The sequence below is a fragment of the Lagopus leucura genome, unplaced genomic scaffold (assembly GCF_019238085.1).
Source record: "Lagopus leucura isolate 7727_CA_CO unplaced genomic scaffold, USGS_WTPT01 Super-Scaffold_100001, whole genome shotgun sequence".
In the NCBI taxonomy this organism is placed as follows: Eukaryota; Metazoa; Chordata; class Aves; order Galliformes; family Phasianidae; genus Lagopus; species Lagopus leucura.
The window spans coordinates 58,654,375-58,673,564 of NW_024962262.1; the positions used below are offsets into that span (position 1 = coordinate 58,654,375).

Below are 19,190 nucleotides of genomic sequence, written 5' to 3' on the forward strand. Positions count from 1 at the left end.
GGCAATCATATGATTTTGGATGGGAAAAAAAACAGTGAAGATACTCACACACCTATGCCATCTTGCATAGATGCAAGATTTACCTCTTATTTCCTTGGCTTAGTTATTCCTTTCATCTTGTACCACTCAATTGTCTGGGAAAGTACCAGTGAGTTTTTTCACCTTACAACCTCCAAAAAGTACCAACAATATTTATTTAAACAAAAAATAACTAATTTTATAATTTTATTTCTTCACTTCAGCTTTCACGTATGAACAGATACCTCCAAACATTCTAAGTCACAGCTGATTACATACATTATGTGTGAAAATCTATAGCATAAGTCTGCAGCCCTCCTGAAATAAGTGAATGAAGAATGCAACTCACCTGTAACTGCATTTAGATTACATTCAGGCAGATCTGGGGGCTAACCCTTGGAGCAATTCTAAAACAATGATAGCACAGCATGTCACAAAGCAAAAGGCCTGGGGTCAAGAACAACCTTTCCTTACCTAAATATGCATTTTGTTCAAAACAACAGGCAATAGCATGTGATCTGAAAGCGTTTAAGAAGAATCAAGTTGGGACAGTTCTCTAAACACTGGTAGCAAGCAGCAGAGAGTGAATAACTGTTCTTCTGATATTATTAGTTAACATAAATAAGGCCTAGAGCTTCAGCTGGCAGAGGTCAAAAAGGTAACAATGCTTATTTTGAATGCTTTTACAATGGATAGCAGGAAATTAACAGAGTATTACTTCCTTACCAACACACACGAAAGGGAGACAAAAATCGAAGTATTTAATCCAGAAGAAAAGAACCCTTGGAATTTACTGTGAGCTGGTAACAGGTAGGCATGTAGCAAACACTCATGGAAGAAAAAAGAAAACAAGAAGGAAGCTTCCTTCCATTCCCCTTCACAACCTGCAAATACGCTAGTGACAGAACTTCAGAGTAACATAAAACAAGAAACAAGAAACTGATGAATGAAGAAATGGAAGATCTTCAACACGTGCCACTTCGAGACTCACAGACCCCACCGCTTCCCTGACAGGAACCAGAACGAGAGCTGCTACCTTCAGAAGCCCAGATTTCCCCATTTCCCTGCAGCCCTGGAAGCCCACTGCTTGCTCACAGCAGAAACAACGCACGGCAGGTGCGTTGGGGAACCACAGGAGCTGCTGGAAATGGCAGCCGGCTCCTTTTCTCTCCCTAAGAACTGAAGCCACGAAGTTCCCCCTTCTCCTCCAGAGCTCCACGAGTTAAGGCGCGTCCTGCAGACAGCTTTAACTTCGTGCTTGTAACGCGTGGCTCCGCTTACAGAAACTACCGTAAGCGCCGAAGCACCACAGTACTCCCCAAAAAAGGCTTTCACCCCGTACCAGAAGCTGCGAGCGCCCCACACGGGACGGGGGCGGATCCGCGACGCACCGGAGAACTTCGCACAGCCCCAAGGGAAGAAACGGCCCCTCCTCCGGAGCCGAGGGACGCGGAGCGGACTGCGGGGCGTCACCTTCCGCGCGGAATAGGGAACGGGCGGACGCGCAGGTACCCGCGCGCGCACTACACTCTTCCCACCTCGCGGCCCCGCCTGGCCACGCCCCCTTCTCAGACAGAGGCCCGCCCCCTGCGACCGGAAGTGACGTATGCGGAAGGAGCGGGCCGTCCGGGAGTCCGTGCGGAGAGTTGGTTCTGCCCGCTGGAGCGGCTGTTAACAGCCGCCTGCGCGGCCGCCTCTGCGCCATGTTGCGCGGCTTAGGCAGCTGGCTGGGACTGGAGCGGGTAGGCGAGGAGAAATTGCTGGTGGCTGAGGAGAGGAGCAGCCCCGCGGAGGAGCCGGAGGAGCCAGGCGTGGAGCCGGCCACGCAGAGCCAAGAGCGGGCGGAGCCGCAGGAGGATACGGACGCGCTCCTTAGCCAGGCCAAGGGATTCGGCAGTGAGTGTCCTGGCCTGGCCTGTTCTGCCTGGGTCAGGCCTGGGGATGTCCCACGCATGGCGAGCTGCGGGGGGCTTTGTGCCAGGGAAAGGTTGAAGTGAAAGAACAGCTTTCTTTCTTGCCTGACGTCTTCCGGGAGCGCAGCGATGTGTCTGCTTAGAAATAGTAATAATGTAGCCTTAAAGCACTGAATCTCCCATGGTATAGTGAGAGTAAGGCTGAGAGTAAGGCAGACTGGCTATAGGAGTGAAGGCAGATCAGTTCGGTGCATAGTTAGATGTAAATCCCTTGGCGCTTCTCGTTGGCACTGAGCTTTAACTGAACTAAACAATTGCATGTTTTAGGTTAAATGCTGTTCGCAGCTCTGCACACTTAAAGAGCTGTCTTTGTAGATAATTACACCACCAGTGCAGCTTGCTTAGTGATTCAAAGTAAAAACAATGTGACCAGAATATTTGAAAAGTAAGCAAATAGCAAAACAAGCCCTAAAACATACCTTTCCAGATGTGAATGATAATTTGGGTCATGTCAGTTAATGTAGGAAATTATCTCAGTTACTTTCACGTATCTTTTTTATTTTGTGTTTTCCCATATCATTGTTTTGCATTTCTCACATTTGTTAATGGCTGCATATGTATGCATCACCTAGATGTATTTCCCAAGATCTCACAAGATGGAATTTTCTATACATCTTGTCCAGTCTTCCATAGTTCTCAAACTGTCCTGTGTAAACTGATAAAGCCAGAAGTTTGAAATTGAGCTACTCCTCCAACATTGTCTCCACTATTTGTTTACTTGGTTTGTTTGTTTCTCACAGATTCTTTTTAATTAACAATTACTGGTAATGAGATAGAGTTGCTATCTGTTCTGTGCCCTGTTAAATGATGCTTTCTCACTAGGTGTCAAAAGCCATTGTATAAAATACGTTGGATATTCAAAATATGAACCAAGCAAATGGCTTCAGGTGTTCCTTTTGGTTATCTCTTACTAAATGAACAGCATTTCTTTACCTGTTGTCAGTATGACAAAAGCAATGCATACGTACGAATCACATGCTTTGTGAGGTTGTGTGGATGTTTCTTTGATAGTTTATAGGAATGCAGTATCTGTTTGATTATTTTGTTACTCATCTGTAGAAGTAGGGCTGTAGTTGGCTGTAGGTAAGAACTGTGAATTACTAGTGTAGATTCTTAGGTAAAGTGCTAAGGTTCAGTACTGTACTGAAGGTGCTCCCTGAAATTCTGGCTCAGTGTCTTCTGAGACATCAGTCTGAGGTGTTTCTGAGGTGTACATATCTTGAGCTTTCTGAAATGCAGCAAATTGTCTGTGTGGATTGGTCAGGTGTCTGATTGCTCTTGTAAGCACGTCCTAATCTACTCTGATTGTCCAGGAGGATACTTTGAAGTTTCAGAAAAAAAAATATAGGATGCTAGTGATAAAAATATTTATCCTGTAATTTGCTGTCGTAGTGAGAATTTGGTACAGTGATGTGTGGACTCATCGCCTGTGACATCAAAGAGGGTTGGGATGGGAAGGTTTTTTTTGCATGGATTTGGAGGCTGCTTTTGTAATAGACGACTCTAAAGGTCTAACAGCCAAAGTAGCTGTGAGTGAGACTTTTGTAGCACATTACAAATTCTGCTGGTAAAACTGAAGCCTTATGTGCATTCTTTTTGCTTGTTATTATATCATTACAAAGGCTTAGAAAACTTTGTCGATATGAATCAGTGATAGAAATATTGTTGGATAGATTTTCTTACATAGGCTTCTAAGATGAAGTGTTCTTGGTCAATTGGATGTGGAAGCTTTGTTTTTCCATTACTAATACTATTCTTCTGAGGCTAAGTTGCTCCTCTTACTGAGGTTTGTTGAGTACCTTAGCATAAGAATGTTCAGTCCTTAATAGAAAAAGTGTTTTGCCCTTTAGAGCCTGAACTACTTTGCTCAGTGGTACCAAAGTATTGCTGGGCAGCAAATGCTTCAAACTTTTCCACCTAAAGCACTTAAATATTAGAATAATAGAATGGTTTGGGTTTGAAGAGACCTTTAAGATCATGTAGTTCCAACCTCTGTTATAGGCAGGGACACCTCCCTCTAGACCAGGTTGCTCAAAGCCCCATCCAGCCTGGCCTTGAATAATTTCAGGGAAGGGGGATTAAAAAGATTCCAGGGATACATAAAAGAAATTGTGAAAGATGCATTGTTCAGAAAATATAAAAGAAAGCAGTGTATTGAGCTATTATGAATGTTTGATTTAGTAATCAATGTTCAAATATAATGATCTGATGTACAGAAAACTTTGATCCAACTTGCAGCTTGATTATCACTAAAGAGTTTGTGAACCAGAAAAGGATAAATGAGATTTTAGCAGTTCTTTGTAGGTTGGAAGCTGGGTTAAATCATTCAGAAGGAAGACTTCAGCAGGTTTCAAGTAGGTAATGTTTCAAGAGAAAGGAAAATCTAGTACCAGTCTTGGATAAAGGGAGGTCTTTTTTCAGCTGTTTTTCTTTTTGCCTATATTGAAGGTTACCTCTTCAATTTCGCCACTGCTGCTACAAAAAAGATATCTGAATCCGTTGCCGAAACAGCACAGACCATTAAGAAGTCTGTAGAAGAAGGGAAAATCGACAGTATCATTGATAAGGTATTTTATTTCTCAATTCGTGATCTGAAATATTTGCTTGCTTACTGTTGTGTTGTATATCTGGCATGTAATAGAATTTATTTAAGCTGGCTTTAGGAATTGTGTGTTTCAATAGCACATTTCTCCTGCCATGATAAATGACATGACCAAAATGTTCCTTGAGGGTAGAAGAGCAATGGTTAACTGTGCTTTGCTCAGTGCTGCACCAGTGCTCATTTCCTTCAGGATGTGGATGTACTGGAGAAAGACAGTAAGAAATGGCATCTGGATGACGTTTTACAATATGTGGTTTAGTAGCTTGCAGTAGTAATGCTGATAGGAGAACAGTTGGACTAGATGATCCTGTAGTCCTTTGCAACCTTGTGATTCTATGTGAAAAATAATATATATATATATGCTGAAGTAGGATGAAAGGCTGAACAAGTTGGAGTTGGACAGTTGGAGATGTCTGGGATGTAATTATTTTTCTTTTTCCAGTTAAGTGGGAAGAAATTATATAGCTTCTGTGTCTTAAATGCATCTCTGAAGCAAGATTCAGAATTAGGTCAGTTTTGTGGATATTGTAGAGCAAGGGCCTAGAGCTACACGTGTATGTTTTTGTAAGATCAGGGAGTAAATGAAAAAGCATACTATGATCCTGCTCTTCTCCCCTGCTCTGGCAATGATCTTTTGCTCTCACAGCTCTTCTCTGCTGGATCCAATTGTATAACTTGTGCACCAAGTGTTCTAACAGTGCTTCAGTCGTGAACTTGGCAGGGGAAGGTAGAACAATCAGAAGAACACCTTGTAGTGTTCGGTTTGTGAGCAGAAGTAGCTCAGAAGGGGAAGGGAAGTGACCAAAAGCAACGCAGGTGTGTTGAGTCTGTGCATCCGCAAGTGTCAGAATGCAAGATGGAGCCTGCTCCCTCCTCCTGCAGCTTTGTTTCACACACCCTTTTTGGGGAACTAAAGCATTGCCTTATTTGTTGATTTAAAATACAGTGAGTATTAAGTTCAGTTTCTTGGTATAATCAGTGTTCATGTCATCTGCCAAATTAATAATTAAATGACACTTTTAAAATTCTGTTGTGATTGAATTTTATCTCCAAATTTCATTGACTTTTTAGGGACAACTGTCTATGTATGATAACAGACTTATGTTTCCTACAACAATATGTTAGAGTCTATCTAGCACAAATCCATACGCTGGAAAAAAAGAGGGAAAATAGGTAAGAAGGTTGTTTGATAATTTATTACAGGGGCTGTAATGTTTATAAAACATACTGTAGGTACTTAGTACAGTTTCTCATGCCTAAACTTCAGGTTTTCTTCTTCTGATAATGTGAATTCCCTGTTTTGACTAAAATGTGTGTGTATGGAGAAGTAGAGTTATAGCTCCTGTAGCATTCTAATGCTTTTCTCTTACACCAAATAACATTTTTATTCTGTAAATAGTAAAAATTCAATAACTCGAAACTGGAGGGAACCACAACAATGTATTGTTATCATAGGCACTCTCTCACAGATGCTAACCTAAAGCCAGAATGCTGGATCACTGAATGAGATGTTCTTACAGTATCTCAAAGTAGGTTTAAATATTCACTTCTAATTTCCAGTGTCATTCCTGTTTTTTCTTTCCTTCCCGTGCTTTCAACTACAAAACAGTATTTGCATTGTAACCTGGATTATGGCATTCCTGCCTCAGAAATCCCTAAACATTTCACTGTAAAATGTACAGTGCTGTTTTACATCAAGCATATGACTCTTCTGTGACCATTTCCAATTTTTTCAATGCTGATTTCTGTATAGGATATTTCTGAACATAATCTCGTGCCGTGCATTTGTCAGCACTCAGCTAAGCACACATTCTGAAAGTCATACTTAGCAATTTGATAGGTCTGATTTATTGCGATGGATGTATTTCATAGCCAAGACTTCAATCTTACTACAAGGCCAAGGGTATCTTGAAGTGTTGGTGAAAGCAGGTGGTAGTTTTTGTCTCTATTTCATACGTAAAATGTATGTAAATGTATGAACAGTATAAGCCTGTAAGCTGGGATTTTCCTTTGTGTTTTCATCTGCTGAACTTGATAAAACTATAAATATTACTTTGAAAGAGTGTGTGTGTCTATAATGTTTTACTTATTGAGGTTTCTTGATTTTTATTTTAGACAATTATTGGAGATTTTCAGAAGGAACAAAAGAAGTTTGTCCAAGAGCAGCAAACAAAAAAATCAGGTAATGTATGCTATCTTGAGCAATGCATGATGTAACAAACTAAAATCTTACAGGTAGCTGGATATTTGAGCTGTATCTAAGCACAGTCCGTTGGATTTCTGTGTAAGGAAACATTTGTATGGCCAAACTTAATATATCCTGTGGGATAGGAAGATTATTTTTTTAAGCAATGTCATCGTTACACTATCTAGTAAGATGATATTTGTTTTTTAACCAAACTCAGCTTTTTAAAATCAACTAAAACATCAGTGTGCTGGCAAAGCTGATCTCTTACGCTTGTTTTGAATTTTAAGTCTGTATTTACTGAAACTTATCATACTGATTAACTTTCCTGTAAGCTTTAGCAATTGTATCATGCTTTCATAATGAAATAGAAAATGTGAGTTAGAAAGTGCATTATAGTGTCTGATGAGTTGCTGTAGGAATAGTGGTGCTGCTTATACTAAAGGCATAATTGCTCTTCTGCTTTCCCGTAAGTCATTTGCTTTATAATTATCTGTGTATTATTGAGATCTATGAACCTATTTGAAACTTTAAAATAAGCACTTTTTTCTACATTTGGCTTTATCACTGCATTAATCCTTTTTGATGTGTAACTGAATACAATGATGTGTAACAGTTTGAATAATTATTGTTATTCTGGAAAATAGCTTTATTGTTAATCTAGAAAATAGACTGATTTTAAATGAATCATGATGAGTTTTTTCATATTGTCTGTAGGTAGTATGTGTGTCTTGGTTTTCTCTTGCAATGCCACTTACGTGATCATGCTGTCTGTATGTTGTATTTTCTGTATCTTATCAGTAAACCTTGACATCTTCTAAAACATTTCTACAAGTTTCATGAAAATAGCTAGCTTTATTGATAGTAAAGGGGAGACAGATGGTCTAATGGAAAGAAGCATTGGCATGGGAATCCATGTGGGTGGAAGAGCTTGCTTATGTCAGTTGTACAAGCAAAAAAGCATATTAAATTCACAATAATTATTTATTAACTGGTTTGGCTGAGTTATACTGTCTCTGCAGGCTAAATTTACATTGAAAATGAAGAGCTTTCTATACATGTAGAATATTTTTTGTATTTGTACAAAAAAGAAATATTGTGTAAGTATCTGTAAATGTACAAAGCAGGTCAACTGCAGTATGTTTATTCCATGTATAGTCCATTGCAACTTATAACAAATTTTTAAATTATTTTTCTTCTTCTCCTGTTTCTTTCTTCTAAAGAATTTGTGTCCTCTGAGTGCTGGAAAATTAATATACTAGTACATTATTTTGAAAACTTTAAATTAGGTGAAGTTTGCACATTTATAGTGACTAGAAATTTCTCTTGGCAGTCAGATTACCCAGTGACACAGCTTTTACCGCAGTAACTAAACTAAGAGACAGTTAAGTTCTGGCTGAACACATAGGGAACAAACCTCCATATTTTGTTTTATAATGACATAAATCAGCAACTATTTAAAGTATTGTTTACCTCTGATAAATCAGGATCCGTGATAAATCAGGATCAGCCTAGAGTGACCTTATGGAGATCTTATGGCTTGAGCTTAGTTTAGGAAGAAGGAGCAATGAACTAACTTAGTGATGCAAGTCTGCTTATTTTTGTGACTTTTTATTTTCCTATGTTGCACAAGCACAAATAGTTTTTCCTCCTTTCCGTAACAGAAGCAGCAGTTCCTCCCTGGGTTGACAGCAATGAGGAAGAGACAATTCAACAACAAATACTGGCCTTATCTGCAGTAAGTATTCAGTTTACTGTAAGATCAACAATATGATTTTTCATTTTTATAGAAGGATTTACAGTTTTATGATACGATAAAATTATGTGAGAAGTGGGATTGTTTTGCTGGTCTTGTTTGTGAAAAGTGAAATCCTTTTTCTGGTATCAGTTAATGACTGTAACATCTTCTTCTTCAAAGGATAAACGAAATTTTCTGCGGGATCCTCCAGCAGGTGTTCAGTTTAATTTTGACTTTGATCAAATGTACCCTGTTGCAATGGTGATGTTACAAGAAGATCAGCTTCTCAATAGGATGAGGTTTGATCTCGTTCCTAAACAGTAAGTAACTTTTTGATGGTTGTTATTGCATTTTCAGTGTATCTGCAAATATGTGTATATTATTCATTTTTCCTACTTCCTTCAATTCTTTTGGTAACTACTTTCTCTGTATTTTATATCTACCCAAATACATCAAATACTGCACCACTTTGATACAAAAAAAAAAAAAAAAGTCAAACTAACAAACCTGCTGCTGCATTTATCTTTGTTTTGGAAATGAATTTGCAATTTAGCACAGCAGATCTATTAAAAATTAAGACCTCTCCCATACTGAAATCAGGGTTCTTAGTAGTTCCGAATTCTGAAATTCTAAAAAACAATAAAAACAAACAAACAAAAAAAAAACCCAGTATTATTGTAAGCAAGAGGAACAATGAGAAATGCTCCTTGTTGTTACCACCTTTCAGCAGACCCAACTAAAATATCCCTAAGTGTCCCAGAACTTAGTCTGTTCAGTATGGCTTCTTGATCCCAGTTTTATTCCAGTTCTGTTCTCCTTTGTTGTCCAATTCAAGGTTCTCTCTCTAAGCTTGTTTCACAAGTCAGCATTCTTGTTATCTAAGAGTTTCCAGTATTAGTCTCCATGTCTGAAGATGGAAACAGGAGAAAAAAATACTTTTTGTGAGCTTTTCTGTCTTTAGTCTCCTTTTATAAAGCTTCCCTTCTCCTCATTCTTTCTCCCCCTTCCCTGCTCTTCTGTTTCTGTTCTGTCAGCTCTCTGGCATGTTGTAGGTCTTTGTGAGATCTGTCTCTGATGCTCTTGTCTTCAACCTTTGGTCCTGCTGTCCTTGCCTGCACTGCCTCATTTCTCAATAGCTGGTTTTGATATTTTTCAGTTTTGTTTGCCTGACTTTGGGTGGTTGTTTCCCAAATGGCACTTTCTAATTACGAAAGGTCCCACAGACATGCTGAAAGATAGTGGAATATTTCTACTGCAATCTTGGACTCGCTTCTACTTGTAAATCAAAGATTACAGTTGTTTCTGAGGTCTAAGGAACATATAGATAAAGACAGTTCAACAGTAAAAGAATATTGAGTTTTTAGAGAAAGGGATGAAAATGTTAAGAAACTCAGATGAATATTACAGCATAATGTTTTACCAAATTGCGTATTACTGCATGATGTTAGGTTTTTTTGTTTGTTTGTTTTTAAGAAATAACACCTGATTGTATATTAAGCCCAATGTAACTGTTGTAGAAGAGATCAAGAATTTGTATAATTGTAGATTTTTTTTAATTGATTAAATCACACATGTCAAAGTGACAGTTCTGCTTACTCCTTCCCTCTGTATGTTTCCTTTTAGTTCATTGCTAGATGGTAAGAGGAGCCATATTTCCATATGTAGTACTCAGTATCTGTTTGTTCTCTCTAGCGTAAAGGAGGAAGTGTTCTGGAGAAATTATTTCTACAGAGTATCCCTAATTAAACAGTCTGCGCAACTCACGGCACTTGCTGCTCAACAGCAAGCAGTAGGAAAAGAAGAGAACAAAGGCAGAGAAGAGGATAGTCAACTGACAGGTATGGAAAGGATTTCTATTGTCACAGCTCGTTAATTTGTTTACTGACTGTATGTATCAGGTGCCAGAATTTTTATCCTGGATTTTATGTGAAATCAAGACTTCTCTCCCCATGCTCAGCCTGTTTGTCCAGGTGGGGAAGGGAGTTCTGAGTGCTTTTTAACCAGTTTTCCTATTTCAGCCAACTTTGCCATAACGGTGCAAGTCCCAAGAGATGAGATGCTGTACTTGATTTATTACAGGTTTCAGCCACTAGTGGTCTCTGGTGCACTATTTTGACCTGTCAGAAGCCAGGGGTAGCTTTGGTTCACCTGTAAGACATCAGGCACTAGCCAACCCAGCCAGCTGGCATGCACTCTCCTTTTTTTTTTTTTTTTTTTTTGCATAAGCCTCAGACCAGATGGAAATAAGTTATGATATGAAATAAGATATGATATGGGAGTATAATTACTGTGGTGGTGGAGGCAGATGTGTGTAGGACATGGAAAGGTATGCAATGTATTAAAGAAATGGAGTAAGATGGGTACATAGGCTACTTGAGATTCAGCCTGGAGATGAACAAGCTAACTTAACATAGGCTTTCTCAGTTATGCTGATCAATGTATATCAGTGTATCATTACTGATCCTCTTTTGAGTCATTGGACACAGACAAATTCTGAAAGCAGGAATAAAAGCTGCTTTAGGGAATAAAGCAGTTTCTGGCTAAGACACAGTGATAGCTTATAAAATCATAGTCTAATGAGTGCACTCACTATCCCTGAGGAATCTGCAGGTTGGGTAGGCATTGGGCAGGAGGAAGAGGCCCTTGCTGTACCTTAGAACAGATTTATATATCCTCTCAGCATGAAAAAACAAGTTATCAGATCCACCAGTGCTGGTGTTCTAATTACAGCCAGCTTGACTGACAGTCAACTGATCAATGTCAAGCTGACTTCCTTTTCCCTCTTTCAGATACTATGTCTTTCCATATTTTTATTTTTCTTCTTGAGTCCTGCACTGCTATTGATTCCATCTTTGTAAGCCTCCTTCAGTCTGTAAATTCACCTTTCTTATCTTCATATGTACTTGTTCACAGCCCTTTTGCACAATTTTGCTAATTTTCTGTGCTCTTTGAGCCAAGTTTACTCAGCTGGGCCTTGGTTCCTTGGATACAGGAGATGAACCTTGGGATAAAGGGAGATTTATCAAGGGGTAACAGAGCTAGGGTGGCATGTTGCATAGAATATACTTGTGTCAAAAAAGAATTGTAGTTTCCTCAAGCTTTTTTCTTTTTTTTTTAATGATTGCCTATGTTGTCATTTTATCTCAGTCTGTTTCTTTTGAGTTCTGTCATAGTTCATGCGTGTTAGCACAGGCAAGGTCCCCATTTAGAATGAACAAAACAGAATGGAGTCAATGGCGTCTTCGTTGTAGAGTTGTATTCTCACTGATGTTTTGACACTGTTAAAGGTGCTGCCTTTGTTTCCACTTTCCCTGCCTTTGTGGCAGCTGTTTCAGCAGATACTCTCTGCCCCATTTATGTTATGCTGTTTGATTTTGTTTATTGGTTGAATCCTTTTGTCTTATTCCACTCTCATTCTTTTTCTTTTAATTCACACCTGTTTAAGTAATGTCCAAGTTGAACTTCTTTTCATTAGTGATGTTAGTAAAATTTACCCCTCTGATTTTCATGTATCGTGTAGCTCTTCATTGTCCTGTAAATGTAGCATCTTGTCATAGGTATTTTATCAAGTTACATTTTGCTTGCCCAAAACCATAATCATAATTTTTCTCTTTTTTTTGTTTTTCTTTTGACCATACTTAATTACATTATTTGGAAATCAAACACCAACAATATTACTATACATCTTAACTGATATTTAGTATTTCTGATATTTTTGTCATAACATTTTTCACGTATTCATTCAGGTCTAACTCTTTTGCTTTTGAAATGTGGACCAGGAAGCCATGAAGGGGTCAACAATTATAAAGAATAGGTTAAGAAAGGTGAATAATTCAAGAAATCGATATTGAAGACGCTAATTCTTTACAAATTTCATATAATTTGATGTCCGAGTACAGGAGAAAAAAAATGGTTGAAATGAAAGGAAGATGTCAACATCCAATCACTTCTTAGCAGGCATAACTAGGAATAATCTTGCAGGGCTCAAGTTTTATGGAGGCTGCAGCTTGAAATTTTTTCCTCATGTAAAAGAACTAGTCTTTAATGCCCTGCACTAACTTTTTATCAAAGCAGGCATTTTCTGTCTTTACCTTTTGGTGCAGGCTGTAATTAGGTTTGTTTCCTAATTGTGCATGTCATAGTACTTTCACAATCTCACCATATTCATCTCCCATTTTTGTCACTTTCTAAGCAACTTTTATTCACTGTTGCTCTGTACAGGAGCCATCCAACTCAGGAAATGACTGGGATTCTCACTAGCTGCACCTGTCAGGCATCTAAGTGCGTTTATATTGCTTTGTTTCTTTTTTGATTTTCTTTGTTCTAGTAAGAGGTTGGGGTGATAGTTTTGGCTTGTTTCTATTTGTTTATTTTTAATTTTGTTTCTTTTGGATTTTTCATTACTCCAACTGACAGGACTCTATTGTAGAGTGGTGACTGTCATCTCTGTTTTTTGTAGTCCCTTACAGTAGATCTTTATGGATTGGATCTTTTCGCTTACTGCTGTCTTTATCTTTATATAGTGGAAAAGATTGCATTTGGAAAGATCAGAAAACATGAAGTCTCACAAAAGAGATTTTATTCACTATTATTTGTAAGCGTGTTGCTTGAGAAGTCTGGTTGCTATTAGTATGTTTCTCCTTACCACTGATATCTTTATTTGATTTCTGTTTCTGCATGTCATTGCTTCAGTAGACCAATTTTAGAGACAAGAAAGCCACTACTCTTGTGGCTGACAGTCTAGTCACATAGACAGAAGGGTTTTTGTCATTAACTACAGTGCAGAAGGTTTCCCTTATGCAAGTTAAGTATGTGCTTAAATTGACAGTCTTGAACTATGAGTTCCTAGAGCTTTGCTTTTTAAACAGTACAGTACTCAAATTTGCCAAGCCACAGCTGTTTTAATGGAAGTGTCTCGACTCTACAGGAGAGACAGAGCACCTGAACTTATTGAGCAACAGAACTGTTACCTCTGAGTCATCCAAACACTTGGGAATTTCCAGTCAAAGTTGCTGGGTTATACCCAAAGAGCTCTTCTAGTAGAACTTACCATTATGACTGAAAATGAAACATTTTCATTCAGGGGAAAAAAATGCATCACTTTTTGACCTGTAAAGCATCTCATGTGATACAGAACACCAGTATAAAATATGCAAATAGATTTACTGCCCCAGTAACTATATTTTATCTAATGGCAAATATATATTTACCAGTCTTTAGTAAATAGGTTTTTTTTATTTCAACACTGTATAGGTCTGAAGAGTTTTGAATTGTTATATGTTATATGACTTTTTGAAGGTTGAATTCACTAATTGGAGGCTAAAAGTAGAAGTAATTGCCTGTTGGTAACTTCTCATAATGTTCAGTGTCTTCCCAAAGCTGACTCATGTCTATGAAATAGAATTAATTGCCTTCCATTTAATCTTATCTGTCTCCTCCTTGCATGCTGTTTTCAAAGGGTTTCAGGTCAGTCATGATAGTTAAGTGTGAATAAAAGGAAAGCATTCCATATTCTGACCTAGAAGCCACATGTATATATGCTCTGCAAAAAAAAAAAAAAAAGCTAAGTTCTGCTCGCTCTTTTGGTAGAACTATTTACTATTGGGAATGAAGTTATCTTAGCAGCAGTGGAACAGATGATGCCAAGCTAGAAGATCCAGAGCAGTGCTAACGGTCTGTTATTGACATTGGACTGGTGCTTGGCTCAGCACAGAACTGCTGTGCTGCGTCTGCATGAGAGAAGGCTTGGGGCCTGAGGCTCCTCTCTTTCCCAGTGCTGTGGGACTCTGTTGAAGAGCAATGTTTTGTGCCATGTTCTACAGCCTGCCTGAGTCAGGAGTAGTGGAGCCCTTCTGGATGCAGTATTGGGTACAATAACAGATCCTATGAAGATTAGGGAGGGAAAGGAGGAAAGAGGGTATGACAGAGCAGTGGCCATTGAGTAGATGAGCTTTACAAGCAGCGACAGCTACCAATTAGAAAATTATTATAATTAGAGCTGATCTTGGAAATTAAACCTGAAAAAAGTCCCTCTTCAAAAATCACTGCGTAAGCAGAAAAGATCCACCTGCAGTAAACACAGCTGCAAGTTCACAACTGCTTTGCATGTTTAAACAAAGTGCTAAGCAAGCACTTCATCACTACTGCAACTTGCCCTGTACATTAATTGTTCTTCTAGCCACTTGGCTCATTAATGTGACTCTTCTACCTCACTAGCCATGTGGGAGAAAAGCTAGAGTGTTCTTTTCCTGAGAAAAAGATCTTTCCTCCTTTGTAGGCAGCCACTGTCTCCTTTATACCATGCTACTAAATTAAGAACATACAATGAGTTTTATCAGAAAATTTGGAATAGCTTCTAGGGTTTGTTTTTCAGTGACTTCTGCCTGTGTGAAATAAGGTAAGGCTTTGGAGCGCTCTTCTTGCCTGGTTCACAGTGTGCACACAGATGCAGCCTGCTGTACCTAAGAGCTGTCTAATACCTGTGTCAGTAAAAGCACACAGGCAAGGGAGCTTTAAGTTTTACGGTAGGTGGTAACTGGATTTCTTGAGGAATTCTACACCTTTGTAACTTCAAAGGTCTTGCAGCATTTAATGCTATTGTGAGCATTTTATAGAAGGCATTCTTCCCCATTTCCAGCTATTCCTATTTATGTGGTTCTTTGGATTGTTTAGTGGGGCAGGAGGGTTCCTGGAATTTAACTTTGGATTCATAATAAGAAAATAATTTGCTGAATTTGCTTTACTTAATTAAAGACAGAAATTTGTGTTGCTGTTTTTGCTTTTGTTGCGAATGCTTCACCTATAACTGAATTCAGCCTTTGACCACCAGATTTCCTTTAAATTTAAAGTAAAATGTTTCCTTCTATACTTGATAGCTATTTAGAATAAATGAGATCTTTAATATTAAAATGTAATTACCTTTTTTCCTTCTTGCTAGAAACAATACGGCCAAAAACACCACCTGTAACAATAAAACCTCAGATAAAATCTCAAGAGGTAAAAACGCTTATATTTTATTTGCTATTTGTTATGTGAAACTGTCATTCAGTAGGATGGATATTTACTTAAATAAGTTGTGATATGAAACTATAACAGTACCTAACAGTCTGATGTTAACATACTGCTGTTCTGTTGCGATACTCATTTTCAGTAGTAGAAACAGCAATGTATCTGAAGTATACTTTCATTAATATCCTGCATGTTATAATAATAAAGATATTTTGGTTTTTTCATCTGAAGAAACATTTCCAAAATGTTGAGAGTAGAAGGTTTCTATTACATTTAATCACAAGGGATGCCTTCATAAAAATATGTGCTTATACTATGTTTTGTCCAGTGTAAAGTACAGGAAATCTAAATCATACATTGCCATAGCAACTACCTTCTTGCAACTGCAGGAGTAGCTTTGATAGTACAAAACCTTTAACTTAGACACCTAATGACCCTTGTTCATTTCTGGGTCATAAAATCAGTGCCAGAGAACACTGTTGGCAAAAGCAGAGCTGTGTAATATATTTGGTTTTATTTTGTTTTTGTTTTTTTTTTTTTTTTGGGTCTATAACTAAAAGGCAGTCAGCTGCATGAGTAAAAGTTTATATTGGGGCCATTCTGTGTCTGACTTTAAGGATGAGCTTATATAAAACTTTCTTACTACAGGATGAGGAAGAGATTTCCACAAGTCCAGGTGTATCAGAATTCGTGAGCGATGCTTTTGATGCCTGTAATTTGAATCAGGAGGACCTAAGAAAAGAAATGGAGCAATTGGTGCTAGAAAAAAAGAGAGAAAAGACTTCCGTAGTAGAAGGTAAAACTGCTAGTACTTTCTGTCTTAAATACAATAATTCTAAAATAGGTTGACTTAAATCTATATATGTACTGTAATTACATTTAGGAAAGTAGGTTTGTGACCCTTCTTCAAAAATGAATGAAATTAGTGATAATTCTTTCCACAATCAGTGTCTTGTGCAGAACGTTATTTGTGACAGGTTCCAGTCCAAATAACAGTTTGTAGATGGCTCTTTCATAAAAGTGTCTACCTTCCTCCTCCTTTTCCTCTTTCTTAGATTCTTATCTGCATGTAATTTTTCTTTAATTGTGGGTAAAATACATTATTTGGAAATCAGGCTTTTGTTAAACCAAGTATTTGCACCAGTTGTGAGTTTGCCCAGTGCCTTTGTTGTAAAAGGCTTACATGCATGCATTTGCAGTGGTTAAAAATTAACAAATAGCTTTGAGTAAGATGAGGGGGAAAAATGGGGCTTATTCTAAAACAGTGATCCAGAAGAACTAACGTTGGTGTCAAATGGATGAGAACAGTCTATAATGATGTGACTTTGGCCATACACATTGAACTATTTGTAATGAAGACACTTCTATCAGTAGATAATTATATTTTTCAAACTTTGCTTTGCAGTGTGTTTTGGACATTGCAAAATCTTTGTTTTCTGAAATTGTTGATTTTTTTTTTCTTTTTTCAGTAAGTAGCCAAGCTTGAGGAAATTGGTTTCTCGCATCTAGGTTTTTAGATGGAAGTGTTTCAATAAGAGTAATTTGTTCAGATAAATCTCAGCTGGCCTTACTGACTTGGACTGTGGAATTACCCACCTTCGTATCTAGGCTTAAGTTCTAACCAACACGTAACACATCAAAAACCCACCTCCTCCCCCATGATCTTTCATATCACAGGCAAAGTTAATTAAACAGATTAACAACACAGGGAGTGCCTTCTGACTCATTTTCTTTTTGCCCTGAGGTATGAAATATGGTTACCTTTAACCTGGATTAAATGGGTTTGCCTAGCTACAAATGTCAGTGAGGAGAATACCAGCTATATTTAAAACTATCCACAGTATTTGATCCTGATTTTCTTCTTAACAGTATATTCAACAAACTTACGTTCATTTTTTTTCCAAATAGCACAGCTTCTTCCCACACCAAGATTTAAAGGCACAAAGTGAGATTGAGTTGATATTAAATTGCAAGTCTGTAGGAAATTAGTTAGCAAAGGGACACATGATAAAACTGTTTTTCTCTTATCTGTGGGCAGTCCGAAGATGAAGATGGAATTTCCCATCTTGAAGTTTCTTTAGCTTTGAAGAATTATTCATAAAGTTCAAGAGAGAAAAGACAGACTCAATGCAAATTAATCAAGTTTCTAGTTTTATATAAATAGTGTGTGACAATCAATTTTGATAGTATAAGATGTTGCTTATCTCTTGCAGAAGAGACTGCTGATTGGGAAAAGGAATTACAACAAGAGCTTCAAGAGTATGAAGTGGTGACAGAATCAGAAAAGCGCGATGAAAACTGGGATAAAGAAATAGAAGAAATGCTGCAAGAAGAAAATTAAGCATTTTCACAAAATCACTGTAACCCCAAACTTTTCCTGAAAACGGATATGGATTTCCTCCTTCCTACTTTAAAGACCTTCAAAAGACAAGAAAATATACAATTGTACAATTCCATATTGGGATACAACCAGTATTTCTGTTCTTTATATGAGCAATATCTGAACTTCTTTATTCTTTTAAATGAAAGAAAGGAGACAGACACTGCAGGTTATATCTAACAAGTGAAAATGATAACATGAAGCAACAGTTTAGTTTGAGCTATTAGGTGATCAAGAAGCTCTGCAAGAGTTACAAGTCTAAGAATCTCAAGTTAAGTTTGTCTACAACCTGTTTGGGATGTAGAAATGGATGTTGTACATAACATTGTCCCTGAAAATAACTTTCTTTGCTTTTACACTCTGATTCCTGTATAATCTGTAAATGTGTACTATTTTCAGTTTCTTGTAGCTAGTAGCTTTCATGTGTATTTAACTTCTCCTTAACATACGTAGCCAAAGAATGTATAGAAGACCCCAAAAATAATTTCTGATGTTTAAAAAAAAAAAAAAAAAAAAATCAGACTCGAAAAGAATTGCTCATTTATTATTGATCAGATATGATTAGTAGGCAAACATTCAAGCATTTAAATAAGAACCAAGTTCCTACCTGCTTGAAAAACCTGATGTTTTTATTAAATTGTCATATTGCCTTTCCCCACAGAGACGATTGGCTTTAATGCTTCCTTTGTTCAATGACTGTTTTGTTTCAATTTAATTTTGCTGAGGAAGAGCAAATTGAATTTTTCTCTTTACTTTAAGTGGTGAAACAATTATGTAGAACTTTGGCTGGTTTGGACATCTTTATTAAATATTGTAGATATGTATAAAATCGGCTCATTTATTTGGAAGGAGGGCATATTGAGGGGAAGACATTTCAGACTTATGCAGATCTCAAAAGTATCCTTTCACACAGTGTGTAAGACATGGAATTTAAATAAAAACAGTTTTGTTTAAGGGCTTTTTCAATTTGTGTTAGACATGGGTATTTCCTGTAGTTTTATCATTATGTCAATTTCTTTAGATGCATTTTCTTTAAATGAGAAATTTATCGTTCTATTTGCCATCTATATCATAAGCTGCGATAAAGGAAAATGGGTGAAATGCAGTTTTAACCACAATTGAATTATAGGCATGTTACTTGCAGAAAGTTGTCCTAATGACATAATTCTGCACAGCTTTTTTGTGAAGAGATTGAGAAAGTTTATAGCTGTAATTATTCAGGCCGTGTACATCCTGAAAGGAGCCAAGTAGTTTGAACTGCTGTTTCACTAAGAAAGTACTAGTCA

General features: G+C 37.5%; 2 protein-coding genes across 4 annotated transcripts in view; one reads left to right on the forward strand and one right to left on the reverse strand.

Annotated features, from left to right (window-relative positions):
• The window catches only part of CTPS2 (CTP synthase 2), a 57,521-nt gene extending 55,959 nt beyond the window's left edge, over positions 1 to 1,562 (reverse strand). For 2 of the 3 annotated variants that reach the window (XM_042867677.1, XM_042867675.1), the window contains exon 1: positions 1,361 to 1,562. The gene's annotated coding sequence lies outside the window, so the exon portion shown is untranslated. Of the gene's footprint in view, positions 1 to 367; positions 408 to 1,360 lie in introns of those variants that run through there. The other variant, XM_042867676.1, reaches the window with a different exon arrangement.
• A 66-nt stretch (positions 1,563 to 1,628) lies between these two features.
• On the forward strand, positions 1,629 to 18,870 carry SYAP1 (synapse associated protein 1). The gene is made up of 9 exons (XM_042868051.1): positions 1,629 to 1,914; positions 4,440 to 4,558; positions 6,709 to 6,775; positions 8,443 to 8,516; positions 8,697 to 8,836; positions 10,209 to 10,354; positions 15,454 to 15,512; positions 16,173 to 16,320; positions 17,738 to 18,870. The coding sequence occupies exons 1-9, from the start codon at positions 1,722 to 1,724 to the stop codon at positions 17,863 to 17,865; spliced, it is 1,074 nt and encodes a 357-aa protein (XP_042723985.1). The 5' UTR covers positions 1,629 to 1,721; the 3' UTR covers positions 17,866 to 18,870.
• Positions 18,871 to 19,190: the final 320 nt, after the last annotated feature.